At 46.3% G+C, this 13872-nt stretch overlaps 2 protein-coding genes across 4 annotated transcripts in view; one reads left to right on the top strand and one right to left on the bottom strand.

Annotated features, from left to right (window-relative positions):
- Positions 1-4875, top strand: part of SLC7A6 (solute carrier family 7 member 6) — a 36265-nt gene extending 31390 nt beyond the window's left edge. For both annotated transcript variants that reach the window (XM_068528222.1, XM_068528221.1), the window contains exons 10-12: positions 769-918; positions 1037-1220; positions 1634-4875. In XM_068528222.1, coding sequence (XP_068384323.1) covers positions 769-918; positions 1037-1220; positions 1634-1728 — 429 coding nt within the window. In that variant the 3' untranslated portion in view covers positions 1729-4875. The remainder of the gene's footprint in view (positions 1-768; positions 919-1036; positions 1221-1633) is intronic.
- Positions 4876-5060: 185 nt separating this feature from the next.
- Positions 5061-13813, bottom strand: SLC7A6OS (solute carrier family 7 member 6 opposite strand). 2 transcript variants are annotated; one of them, XM_068528224.1, is made up of 5 exons: positions 13607-13813; positions 13193-13468; positions 7933-8136; positions 6588-6708; positions 5061-5836 (listed from the first exon to the last, which is right to left on the bottom strand). In XM_068528224.1, the coding sequence occupies exons 1-5, from the start codon at positions 13799-13801 to the stop codon at positions 5706-5708; spliced, it is 927 nt and encodes a 308-aa protein (XP_068384325.1). In that variant the 5' UTR covers positions 13802-13813; the 3' UTR covers positions 5061-5705. The 2 variants fall into 2 exon arrangements, with proteins under 2 accessions (XP_068384325.1, XP_068384324.1); XM_068528223.1 differs by having other exon boundaries at positions 5061-5817.
- Between the last annotated feature and the right edge of the window lie 59 nt (positions 13814-13872).

Here is a 13872-nt window from a genome sequence, read left to right as displayed (position 1 = left end):
CCATTGTATATCCTTGCCTCCTTTGTCATAGATTAGTTGACCATATGTGCGTGGGTTTAGCTCTGGGCTTTCTATCCTGTTCCATTGATCTATATTTCTGTTTTTGTGCCAGTACCATATTGTCTTGATTACTGTAGCTTTGTAGTATAGTCTGAAGTCAGGGAGTCTGATTCCTCCAGCTCCGTTTTTTTCCCTCAAGACTGCTTTGGCTGTTAAAGCAAATCTAACCTTGTCCCAGGACTCTAGTCCCTGACTCCTGTCTTCTAGAACTCTTTTGTTCCAGAGGACAAATCCTGTCATACTTCTTCCCAGGGGGATGGTTCCATTTTGCTAATCTGCATTTCTAAGGCTCCAGGACAGTGAGATAGTTCTGGAGACATTTCCTCCACTTGTATGCCAGGTAGTTGGGACCCACGTATAACAGTCTCCAGAGGGCACAGTGTGATTCATGTTGAGGTTGGTGCATTGCAGTGAGGAGGGCCTCACTGTCTGCCATCAGAAGGGGAACCGAGTCTGGCTTGTTACTGAAGTGCTTGCAAAAAGAAGGGAGGCATTGAGTGCAGGAAGGGCCCCCAAAAGAAGAAGGAGAGAAGGCCATTGTGAAGAATGGACCTATCTGATGCCAAGGGATCACTGAAAAGACCTGGAGGTAATCTGGTGAAGCTAAGTCAGCAGTCAGCAGATGTGGTGCTGACTGCTGGACGGTGGAGTCTCCTGGGTGGCTTGGTGGTGACAGTGCCCACTTCTCCCCAACCTCTGCCCCTCCAGTGCACCATGACACTCATCTACCTCACTGTGGAGGATGTCTTCCTGCTCATCAACTACTTCAGCTTCAGCTACTGGTTCTTTGTGGGCCTGTCTGTCGCTGGACAGCTCTACCTTCGCTGGAAGGAGCCCGAGCGGCCCCGGCCTCTCAAGGTCAGTGGCTCTAGGCTAGGAGGGGTGGGCCATCTCCCCAAGGTGACTTCTTCCCCACACCCCATTCTCCTGTTCCCCCATCCTATTTTATCTAATATCTCACCTCCCTTCATTTCAGCTGAGCCTGTTTTTTCCCATCGTGTTCTGCATATGCTCCTTGTTTCTGGTGGTTGTGCCCCTCTTCAGTGACACCATCAATTCCCTCATTGGCATCGGGATTGCCCTCTCTGGGGTCCCCATCTACTTCCTGGGTGTTTATCTGCCAGAGTCCCGGAGACCACTCTTTATTCGGAATGTCCTTGGTGAGCTTCTCTTTGCCTATCACACACTGGCCTTGTGTGTGTGTATATACAAAGACACATGCACAGGTGGGTGTGGCTAACAGCTTCCGCATACTAGTGATACGCTGGAAGCCTGGCCGCCCCTTTTGGTCTTGACATGATCACTTTAATTCCAACTTTAGACTCGTAGTTTGGGGTTAAAACACTCCCTCCTGAAAGTTCAGTCCATATAGCAAGACAAGGAGTCATGCATCAGACCCTCTGGTGGGGCATGGGATGGAGGACAGTGAGGGTTGCTGGGAGTGAGCCTGGTACAGGGTACCCAGGGGACAGGTGGGGAGGGAACCGCATGCTTTTAATCAGCCTTGTGGTGTTCAGACTGGGGCTGTGGCTAAATGTCAGTTTGCTAAATTCTATTCTCTATTTTCATTTAGCTGCTATCACCGAAGTCACCCAGAAGCTTTGCTTTTGCGTCCTGACCGAGCTAGATGTAGCTGAAGAGAGACAGGTTGAGAGGAAAACTGAGTAGAGGCCAGAGGTGATATCCCCTGAGGCCTGGAAGGCCGCTACCTGTGGCCACAGCCACCGAAGTCCAGATGACAAGACTGTGTGGACCCAACTCTCTTATACTCAAGGAGGGCTGTTGGCCCACATTATGTAAGGGGGCTCAGGGCTGATGGCCTGCTCAGGTGGTCACTCTCATCGGTAAGCTATGGGTCTCAGGATCTGGGGCCAGCGTGAAGGTGGGGACTTCAGAGGGTGGTGGTGACAGAGGGCTCGGGGAATAGGGGAATGGTTGCTTAGTTTTGTTCCTGGTGAGTAGGTGCAGCCCTTGCAAACACTTACTTGGTGAGCCGCATTGGGGGAAGAGGGAGTGCGAGGTTAATAGCTGTGGCTGGTGGTTTCTGAATTTTGAGGTTTGAACTGGGAGTTTCTACAAAGGGGCTGCTCTATGGGAAGTTTTCCTCTGACCAGGTCCAAGCATCTGACATTAGAGGCCTGAAATGCTACCATTTCTTCCTCTGGCTCAAAATCCTTCCCTGGTGAAAGAGTTGTATTCTATTATTTATTGATATTATTTAATCCAGGACACCAGTTCTAGCAAAGCATTGGTGTTCATTAATCTACAGGATGCAGTAGGCTGATTGTGTTTAAAAATTCCAAGTATCCCAAAGCAAGTCCCTCTGACCTTAGAGGTGTCTATGTGGTGGTGGGTCAGACTCTGACCACAGATTGTTTTGCTCGGTTTTAGCACAGTCTTCTGTTGAGTCTTACCTGCAGAGGTGAACTTTAAAGATTTTTTACTCATGTACCAGTTACACTTTAGTATACAGATAGGTCACATGTTACAAGCACCTGGCTCAAGTTCCACAAGGACAGATGAACAAATTCATGAGTCAGAGGTCTGGTAATACTGCTACTTTGAAAGATAATCCTTTATTTTATTTGAGACCTTAGGTCTCTGTTCTAGTTGACAAAAAGCAAATCCCTGGGTTTCTGGTATGAACTCTAAGAGGGCAGAAACTGTCCTAGGATTCAGGTGAATCACTTGAATTCTTTCAGCTGTCAATGGTTTAGAGAACATCTCCTGGACCCAAACTGACAAGTAGCTTGTTCCTCTCTGTAAGGGCCGGTATGAGGGGCTGCTGTGCAGACCCACGCAAGCCCATCTTGGTGCTAGAAGTGGTCATTTTTCTGAAAACCTCACACCAGGCTGCATCCTCCTCCTCTTCTGTCCCTGACACCAGGCACCAGGCTTTTTTTACCCTGAGCCACCTTGGTGTGGATCATCGGGATAATGCACTCATCTCCTGCCTGCCTCCCCTTGCCTGAGGTCTGGTGGGGCTGCAGTCTCAGGAAGAGCTTGGTACTTTGGAGACTTCTGTTTTCTCTCTGTGGAGATCAGTGAAGACTCTGGAAGTAAAGCTGCTTCAACCTCCATCAGCAGATTCATGATCGGAAGCAACTAATTCTGGCGCTCAGGCTGTGCTTTAGCACCCAGGTCTGGCCAAAGGGGTAGGTTTGCCCTAATGGATGTTCCTTCATGGGCCACATGGCTGCACTGGATTGGACAACTGTCCTGTGATGATTCCAGACACTGTCATCCTGGACCCAGAAGAACCTGCTGGCTTGGTATGCCCCATGGGCTTCTTGTCCTTAGGTTTTGAAATTGGTCAACGATAAAGATGGGAACTATGAGGCAATCTACCTTTCTGACCATTCTTCTCCACCAAACCGGCCCCAGTTGCAGACAAGGGACTAACCTTGGTCACACTTGCTCAATAAAGGCAATTTAGGGGAGCATGCTCACAGCTGCCTTTTGTTCAGGGCATGCATGCATCTGTGAGAACATAGGAGTACATTCCTACTGTCATGGGTTGGGGATTTGCCTGACAACAGGGAGTCTTGTGCAAAGGCTGACTTGCCCAGACTGTGTAAACATGACTCCTGTCTGACCCAATCTGGCACCTATCCCAGGGATCCTCTGGAGCTAATCCTTCAAGCAGACTGCACTTGTCTTTGAAGGATCCCTGACCCAGGCTTTAGTTTTCTCTACTGAAGTAAATGACCAGCTGATCTCAGGAACTTGTTGCCTCCCAGTGGCTCCAGGGGGAAGCAAGGCCCTCACACTCCAGGTGCCCTAGTACTTGCTTAGTGAGCCATGTCACCCCCCTCTCATTACTGGATGGTGACCACATTCTTCCCCTCTGTGCTGGATACAGACTTCTCCCAGGAAGCCTTCTGAGGGAGGGATGCCAGAGACTCCTTACAGCACTCAGGCTTCCTAGTGGAATTAATTTCTGTGAGGTCTTTGTTGTTTATCTCCTTCAATCCTTCTCCTGGTGTGCTAATCCCTTTTGCAGTGGGTACAGTTTGTGAAGCTGTCAGCCCTTTAATGTTGGCAAACTGTAAATGAGTACAGAAACAGCAGTGAGCACATTATAATGGCAGAGTGGTTTTCAATCCTTTGTTTCTATGCTTACAGGAGACTGAGATGACTAGTATTAGATCTGTACGTTGCTGCCTGTTTTTGCAGCACTGAATTGCACCTTAGTGGATAGTTAGGTTGGGAAACCAAGTCTGTTTGTTGGTTTTATAACTGCAATAGTAGGGACCGAATATACATACACATGGAAATTAATCACTTTGGGAGGTTTAACAACTTGTAGATAAGAAGATAAAGATGTACAAAAAATATAAAGTGAAATGGGTGCAGGTAGGATAGAAAAGTAGAGATGCTTATGGAATCTTAGAATTGGCAGGAAGAAGACATTTCCTTGTGTAATTTATCTTCCTGTGTGATAATAAGTCTGTGCCACAGGGCAAGAGGGCACACCTTGAATCAAAGTTTCTGTATATTGTTTCCCTAGACTTGTGCAGTCCAGTATGGTAGCTACTAGCTACATGTAGCTAGTTAAGTTAAATAAAATTTTAAAATTCAATTCCTCAGTTGCACTAATCACATTTCAAGTGCTCAACAGCCATATGTGGCTAATGGCTACTACTGCACAGTGCAGATATAGAACCTATTCGTCACTGCAGAATAAATGCCAACTCAGTCAGAGTTAAGGCATTTGTGGTTTGGAAAGGAATCAAGAGATACAAGTTTTGGTAAAAAAAATTGGTCCTGTTGACTGTAGTTTGTTTTTGGTGAGTGCTGTGTCTGGTTAAACATTTCTCAATGGAAAGCCAAGTTTAGGATGTACTTTGCATTTCCTCACTTGCCTTAAGTTCTTAGTGTCTGAAACTTCTCACCAACCCCTCCCCCTTTTTGGCGGGGGGGTAAGGGGAGCAGGGAGTATGGTGGGAAAGCGCATTAGATAGTCAGATTTAAAAAGGTTTTAAAGGAATTACTTGCTCCCCTATTCAAAGTTAGTTTTTATTAAAGAGATTCATACATACCCTGTTCCTTGGCACCACTGCCAGAGGAAACTAGCAATCTTTACAACCATTATCAGAGTCAGGAAGCAGGGAGGTAGAGATAGCTGTTAACTAAAACCTCTCATGGCTCAGGCAGATTCTACTTTCTTTCATAATGGCCATTACTATCCAGTCTGTGCTGCTACAAGGGACCCACTGCAGCCCTTCTAGAGTCCCTCTATCAAAAGAAACAGCCTTTTACTGGAGGCAGGTGGCCTGGGAAAGCCCAGTCTTAGTGCTGACAAAACGGGAGACACTCTTCCCCTTAATTGGCTTTGGCGTAGGAGGAGAATGGGAATGCAGGTAAGATGTCTGGGCCAGGAAGCTTCACTTTCACAGCATCTCCCCCGCCCCCAGACTCTAAGGTCAGTTTTGACTGAGACAAAGGGGGGCCCTACAGATAGTAGAAAAGACGCACTCCCTTAGTGCAAGTTTTCACCATGGTGGAATGGTGCTGTTGGATATGCTTTTTCCGTCCACGTGTTAAGCTAGGAAGCCCGAGAGGATGTTAACTAGTGTGGCTGACACTGCAGTCACAGAACCCTCAGGGGCCTGTGGTAGAACCTCAGGGATGTCACAGGATCATCAGTCTGAATCCAGGTCATGGGGGCTGTCATAGCCAAACTCCTTCTGCACATCCAAAGGGTATTTGCTCCGCATCTGTGGTCCTCTGTTGTCTCCTTCTTCTTCACTGAGGCTGTTGTAATCATCAGAGACTAGAATGAGATAACAGGAATGGGCTCTAATTGTATGGTTTTCTAAATGACCACAAAAGCCCCTTCCCTTCTCAAAAACGTTTGTTTTGTTTCCTATTATAAAATACTTGCTCAATAAAGAAAATTTAGAATATAGAACAATTTTTTAAAAAGCAATAAAATTCTTACCATGTAAACCAAGTCCTTTAACATTGGAGTGCTTTGTCATTTTCCTCTCAGTATTTTTTTGTTGTTGTTATAATAGTTGTAGTCATATTGCAAATATAATTTTGTTCCTTGCCACTTCCCCAATAGAATATCCCATAGCTTGATTAACTGTTCCTCTATCATCAAACACCAAGAAAGTCGAAGAACTGTGGTGCCAGAGCATCCTTCCTTCCTCTTCCCCCACGTACCATGTCTGTGTTGTTGCACAGGTAAATGCAACAATTCCTTGGCTTGTGAAAACCCTGGGCCCACTCCTACTGGCAAACCTCTCCAGCACTCTATTCAAAGTAGGAGGGAAAGGGACCATTGCTAGGCAATGAAAGAACTAAGGATTTGAACCCAGGCCTAACTGACATTATACATCCAGCAGCCCCCCTGGGAACACTGGTCCTTGCATGTCCTACAGCTCCACCAGCTTGTGGTCAAGCTGGTGGAGCTCAAAGGGCAGAAAAGGAAAACCAGCTAAGATATACCTGTCAACCTTGCTCACACCTCAGTCCCAGATCCCACCAGTCCCTCCCCAACCAGGGCTGCTACCACCTACCTCTGGAATCTTCATCTCCGTCACTGTTCTCCTCCTCTGGGTACTCATTGCGCCAATTATTCTCACTGTTCTCATCATCTTCATCTTCATAAATGTCCTCTGGTTGTTGGTCATCATTCACCTGCACATCTCAACATAACCATGAGTATAAGTCAAAACCTCTAAAGTTATGCTCTGGGGGAAGCTATTAGCAGACCAACTGGGAGAGATGTCATTTAAGGGTGATGTGTGAAAAAGAGAAAACATAGGTGTTAGTTTGGTAGAGGCTGCAGTAACCTTAGGCTATAAGAGGGAGACAGTAGCCCTACTCTACTCAGAGTCCAGCTCCAGGAACCACATTTCCTGGTTGGATGATCTGAACTCTACCAGAAGGGAACACAGCAGGGTGCGGAGGAGAGACAGCTCTGAGCAGGTGATGGCAGTGATCTTCAAACTGCTGAAGCCCAGCCAGGTAGGAGAGGGATTATATGGATTACAGGTGATGCCAAAGGTTAGAGCCAAAACCCAAGTGTGAAATGCAGAAAGGAGGGGGGCTGTGCAGTCGTCCAAGGTGGGTACCTGACTGTGAGGCCACTTACAGTGCAGGTGTGGGACAGGGTGCTTCTCTCATAATAAGAGGATGAGAGGTAGACCTTAACTTTTCTCATTAATAATTTTAGAATTTAATAACGTCAGGATGTTAGCTTTCTTAATCCAAGGTTTTTCACCCTTTAAGATACAATTAAAAAAAAAAAAAAAGCTTTTGTTTCCATAGGTCCCCTACACAAAATGGCTAAGTATTTCCATATAGCCTATGCACATTCTCTCATATACTTTATTCTTTTAAATTTTTACTTATTTATTTTTTAAATTAATTTTTATTGGAGTATAGTTGCTTTACTCCTCTCATATACTTTAAATCATCTCTAGATTACTTGTAATACCTAATACAACGCAAATACTATGTAAGTAGTTGCCAGTGTGCAGCAAATTCAAATTTTGCCTTTTGTAACTTTCTGGAATTTCCCCCACCGGAATATTTTTGACCTGTGGTTGGTTGAATTCGGGGATGCAGAGCCCACGGAACCTGCAGATTACATAGCACCAACTGCATAAACAAGACTATGTTGCAAACCTTGTAAGAGACTCATTAAGAGCAAAAAGTATCAATGTAGACTGTCTTTCCCAAAATTCCTGCACTAAACCCAGGTTTCTAAAAGGCATTTAGCATAAATTTTTCCTTTTAAGCAAGGATAAGAAGAACTAAGAACAATGGCGATCAGGAGTAGAACCTAGGGAGGCAAAGCACGTGACTAGAAAATGAACTGAGGCTGCCTCATGCCCCCTGCCTCACGGGCCCCCTTACCAACTCCCACTCTTGGCTATAGGGCTGCACAGAGAGGATGTTCTCAATCCATCCTGGAGTGGCCATGTCCAAATAGTAAATGTCATACACATAGTTGTCCTTCTGTTCCTCCTGGTACCCAACTCTTGGTCCATCTTCAGATACAGTCAACCGCTCACGGATCAACTCTACAGAATTGCAGAGGATCACATCTGGGTCAGATGTCTGTAAAGAGAACAGCAGATGATACATGCATAACTTAAAACATGGATGTCCCAAGAGGAGGAACCTAAGACCTCGGTGAAGGAAGCCTCCCTGCAGTTCTCTATGTTGAATTCAAGATTCTTATCCCCATGGCCTACTAGTCTCTTCTCAGTTATCTATGAAATTTAAAAAAAATCAAGTCTCTATAAAATGAATGTGTAGTACTTTTTTTAAGATAGAAATTTACAAGATAGCTTCCTGCTCTTTTGTGCTAGGCTGACATAAGAGAGCACACGGGAAGACTGGCCTGAGGAAGGGGAGAGCCAGCAGAGCTGGCTAGTCTTGCCCCCAGGCTCTGCTTCTACAGGTCTTCTCTGAGCTCCTTTGGTATGATGTTCTCCCCTTGGAGATCCACAGGCCGACAGCAGCACCCCTATGGTTGACCCCCAAATGGGTCTGCATTTTGTGTGGCCTCCTATAGGGGCCTATGGGCGATTCCTGGACCCTGGTGACTACCACCAGCCATCACCCACCACTTGGCTTGCTCACCCTGACATCCTGCTTTTAATCACAAACGAGGAGTGACCTCCCCTATAATCCTTTTTCTGATAGTTTGAGATGGATTGCCCCAGAATAGAACTTGCCCAGGTAAGATGTGCTCCAGTGGCAAGAGGCTGTGTTGTCTAGGGTAGCACAGGTCACTTTGGAAACCAGAGGGACAGGCTGCCAGTCACTCTCGACAGGTTCATCACCGGAAGCTCTGCAGCTCAAACCAGACACCATACAGGGGGAAGAGGGGGGTGTCCCATGGCCAGGGCAGATAAAGGGAGACCAATGTTCTCATCATTTACAGGCTACAGGGAATTAATTCTTTCTTGCTCCAAAGTCAAAAGGAACTAGAGATGTCAGTTTTTGTGCAGACTCTTGACCAACCTCAAAGCTGCTTACAAGAAAACTTCTGGTTCCAACTCACAAGCCCTCAGCCTTCAGTTCAACAAATTATGCAGCCATTAAAATATTTACAAAAACTAGCAATACAGGGACTTCCCTGGTGGCGCAGTGGTTAAGAATCTGCCTGCCAACGCAGGGGACATGGGTTCGAGCCCTGGTCCGGGAAGATCCCACATGCCATGGAGCAACTAAGCCCGTGCGCCACAACTACTGAGCCTGCACTCTAAAGGCCGCGATCCACGACTACTGAAGCCTGCGCGCCTAGAGCCCGTGCTTTGCAACAAGAGAAGCCACTGCAATGGGAAGCCTGCGCAGCACAACTAGAGAAAGCCCGCGCACAGCAACGAAGACCAAACACAACCAAAAATAAATAAATAAATAAATATATTAAAAAACAAAACAACAGGGGCTTCCCTGGTAGCGCAGTGGTTAAGAATTCACCTGCCAATGCAGGGGACACGGGTTCGAGCCCTGGTCCGGGAAGATCCCACATGCTGCGGTGCAACTAAGCCCATGCGCCACAACTACTGAGCCTGCGCTGTAGAGCCTGCGTGCCACAACTACTGAAACCCGCATGCCTAGAGCCTGTGCTCTGCAACAAGAGAAGCCACTGCAATGAAAGTCTGCGCACCACAACGAAGAGTAGCCCCCGCTCACCACAACTAGAGAAAGCCCGCGCGCAGCAACGAAGACCCAATGCAGCCAAAAATAAATAAAAATTAAAAAAACAAACTAGCAATACAGAAAAACGCCAGACATAGAATTTTACACTCAAAAGGAAATAAACCAATTTTACACTCAAAAGGAAATAAACCAATTTTACTCCAGTTATCTTTGGGATGGGGGTAAAATGGGTGATTCGCCCCTGCCCTTTTACTTTTAATTTTGCTACTATTTTTTCAAATTTCCTGTAATGAACATACATTATTTTCATAAAAGAAAAATTGTTTTAAAGTCTAGTCTGTGTATGTTTACCTATATCTTCAATTATGCTACAAACAGCATTTTCTATTATTAAACATAAATAAGTATTTTCCCATCTTTCCAGTCTTCATGGTTATCAATTTAATGGTCCAAGCAGTTGCACATGTCAATTTCTTAGACATAATTTTTAGCCTCCATACACAACATTGCAATGAATGTGTCAATTCTTGCATTTGAAAAATGGAGATAAAAGTACCTACCTTATATGGTTTTTGTGAGGATAAAATGAGCTAAAGTGGGGGGTAAAAGTACCTAACACAGTACTTGACACGTAATTACTTAGTATACCAATAGTTGCTTTTGTTAATACCATAGCTATTTGCTTCTGCTGAATTATTTCCCTAGGATAAATCCTGGGGGTGCAATTACTAAATAAAATGAACTGAACTTTTCCCCTTTAATTTTTCAGATTTGTTGTCAAATATACTTTGTTTAAAACTTAGATCATGTCGGGACTTCCCTGGTGACTCAGTGGTTAAGACTCCACGCTCCCAATGCAGGGGGCCTGGGTTCGATCCCTGGTCGGGGAACTAGATCCCACATGTGTGCCGCAAGTAAGGAGCCTGCCTGTGGCAACTAAGACCCCACGCAACCAAATAAATAAATAGATAAATAAATAAAATAAAAACTTAAAAAAAAAACAAACCCAAAACTGAGATCATTTCGATTTAAGAAGAAACCCACTGTAATGTGGCAGAGAAATGCTCTCACTAATTTTAAAATCTCTTTAGAGACTTCCCTGGTGGTACAATGGTTAAGAATCCGCCTGCCAATGCAGGGGACATGGGTCCGAGCCCTGGTCTGGGAAGATCCCACATGCTGCGGAGCAACTAAGCCCGTGCGCCACAACTACTGAAGCCCGTGTGCCTAGAGCCCGTGCTCCACAACAAGAGAAGCCACCGCAATGAGAAGGCCGTGCACCACAAGTAAGAGTAGCCCCCGCTCGCCGCAACTAGAGAAAGCCCGCGTGCAGCAACGAAGACCCAACGCAGCCAACAACAACAAAAAATCTCTTTAGATTTTTGGACGGCTTTAGAATCCAAACAATAAAAATAGTTTTAAAATACTAGGCTCCAATCTATTTTTAGGATGCCTGATATTACTGTAAAGCCCTGCTGTTTTCCCAAAGGCTTGCATCAATTTTAAGCACAACAGTCGTACAATTTTAATTACAGCCTTGCCAGCAGAGCTACTGGCAAACCTTTTCCTGATAGTCTAGTAGGCATAAAACCTCAAGTTTGCTTTCAGTTTAAATTTATGTTCTTTAATAATTATTCTGCGCAAACATTTTTGATGTGTTTACAGTTTGTATCACATTGTTGGGAAAATCTGTGTTCATATCCTTCCTAACTTATCTACTAGTTTTTCTTATATGATTTAATGAGCTATTTAATTGACTTGATTCCATTGAACATTGGTTTACTTTTAAAAATGTGTAACTCATGATGCAGTGTGGAATTAGTTTTGGTAAAAGAGGTGGCTATGGACATCATGCCCAAATTGTTATCCAGGTATACTAGGAATGTGATTAAATATCTTTTGCTTGATATATTTTGAATAAAAATTTCATTTTTTACTAATAAAGTTATTTTTTATTTATTTATTTTTGGCTGTGTTGGGTCTTCGTTGCTGCGTGCAGGCTTTCTCTAGTTGCGGCGAGTGGGGGCTACTCTTTGTTGCGGTGCGCAGGCTTCTCATTGCGGTGGCATCTCTTGTTGCAGAGCACAGGCTCTAGGTGCGCGAGCTTCAGTAGTTGCAGCACGTGGGCTCAGTAGTTGTGGCGCACAGGCTTAGTTGCTCTGCGGCATTTGGGATCTTCCTGGACCAGGGTTTGAACCCATGTCCCCAGCATTGAGCATTGGCAGGCGGATTCTTAACCACTGCGCCACCAGGGAAGCCCAAAATTTCATTTTTTTAAACTTCAAAAACTTAAAAGTAGATTTGAAAAATGTTTATCAAGAGGGGGCATACCTTAGATTGAGAATTTTCTATTTCTTTGGTCTTACTGCATGTAGTTGACTTTGCTTTTTGGAAGTGAGGTACAAAACTAACTTAGAAAATGTAATTAGTAGAAAGTAACACTGGGGGCTTCCCTGGTGGCACAGTGGTTGAGAATCCGCCTGCCAATGCAGGGGAGAGGGGTTCAATCCCTAGTCCGGGAAGATCCCATATGCCGTGGAACAACTAAGCCCGTGCGCCACAACTACTGAGCCTGAGCTCTAGAGCCCGTGAGCCACAACTACTGAAGCCTGCGCGCCTAGAGCCTGTGCTCTGCAACAAGAGAAGCCACCGCAATGAGAAGCCCGCGCACTGCAATGAAGAGTATACCCCACTCGCCTCAACTAGAGAAAGCCCACGCACAGCAATGAAGACCCAACAGAGCCAAAGATAAACATAAAAAAAAAAAAAAAGTAACACTGAATTAAATGTGAGAAGACTTGCATTCTAATCCAAAATCTGCCTCAAACTTGGTATGCTACCCAGGCCTGGTCCTTTAACCTCCCTTTGATGAGTTTTCCCCTCTGCTTTATCTTTACCTTGGTCAGAATCCTCCGGTGATTCCCCATCTCTGGGTGAAAGGCAATGTATCCTTGCAACTACCTAGTTGAAAGGGTTTAGCAGGTATCCTCTCCCCAAATTCCTTACTATCTTCCCCCATCCCCCTGGGCTCCATGCACAATGACCTTGCAAACACCAGACAAATTCGGCTTCAGGGTCTTTGCACTTAGAGCTCCTCAGTGTGAAACCCCTCTGCCCAAGATATCCGCAGTGCCTTGCCATTCAAGTCTTTACTCAAAAGTCATTTTCTCAGTGAAAATGACATTGAAATGGAATGATGAATGAAGCGCCCCAATAGCCCATTTCACCATCTGACATTGAATTTGTTTGATGTTTCTCTCCTCTACCTGAATGTTAGGTCCTCACTGCTGTATCCACAGAACCTAAGAACCATGCCTGGCACATAGTGGGCGCTGAGTAAATACTTGTTGAATGGATAATCTAACCTGTAAAACATGTCCATCAAGCTGGATGGATCATCCATCTCTAAAGTGAAGCCATGTGTACCCTCTTTAACTGTGTGCTAACTTTGCGTACTCTCTGTCCCGAGAAGCCCAGAGCTCGACTCCCGGCGTGTACTCACTTTGCAGGAGATCGCGGCGGCCTCTGGGTCTCCTTCCTCGTGGACCAGGTCCAACAGCTGGAAGCCTGCGTCCTCGGCGGCTTCTGGGCTTCCCGGCGCGTCCTCGGACCCCAAGCCGCCCGATGGAATTCCCGAGGATCGGCGGCTCGAGACTACCCTGTAGCGGCCGTTCTGCCGGATCTCCCGAGCCGACGCACGGAGATGACGGCGGATACGCTGCTGGCTGCCCTGGGACGGGCGCAGGGCGGCTCGCACAAGCGGCTGTACTGGCTCCTCCTGCGGGGAGTGGGGAGGGGAGAAGAAGCGGGGTTGTCGGGCGGCATAATCAGGGGTTCGTGAAAGGGTGAGGGAAAATGATGCACCCCAGCTGCGCCCTCAGATCCCTTTCACACTGGCTCCCTCCCGGCCCTATACCTGGGAGCGCACGGTGGCCACCAACTGGAAGACATTATTTTCTGCTGCTCTCTCCAGATCCTCCGGAGGCGTCTTTTGGGCTCCCGACTCAACTGCGCTGGGGCAGAGGCGTTTACAAGCGAGGACAAGTGCCTCAGCGGGTTCCGCACTGCGTTTCCGCTTCACGCGGAGGACCGCCGTCGTGCCCCCCTCCATAGCAGCTGTCGTGGAGCACTATGGGAATGCGCGGGGTGCGACGGAAGAGCTTTCCAGTTCTGCTTCCGGGC

This window comes from Eschrichtius robustus, chromosome 19 (genome assembly GCF_028021215.1).
Source record: "Eschrichtius robustus isolate mEscRob2 chromosome 19, mEscRob2.pri, whole genome shotgun sequence".
Classification (NCBI taxonomy): domain Eukaryota; kingdom Metazoa; phylum Chordata; class Mammalia; order Artiodactyla; family Eschrichtiidae; genus Eschrichtius; species Eschrichtius robustus.
Note: the sequence above shows the minus strand (reverse complement) of the source record. Positions and strands in the feature narration are given on the sequence as shown.

Excerpts from the sequence above, each read along its gene's own strand:
- SLC7A6OS (XM_068528223.1), bottom strand. The coding sequence starts at position 13,801 with ATGGAGGGGGGCACGACGGCGGTCCTCCGCGTGAAGCGGAAACGCAGT. Across the intron at positions 8,137-13,192 it reads CCGCCGCGATCTCCTGCAAA|ACATCTGACCCAGATGTGAT; the intron begins GTGAGTACACGC and ends TTCTCTTTACAG. Across the intron at positions 5,818-6,587 it reads CGGAGATGAAGATTCCAGAG|CCTCAGTGAAGAAGAAGGAG; the intron begins GTAGGTGGTAGC and ends TGATTACAACAG.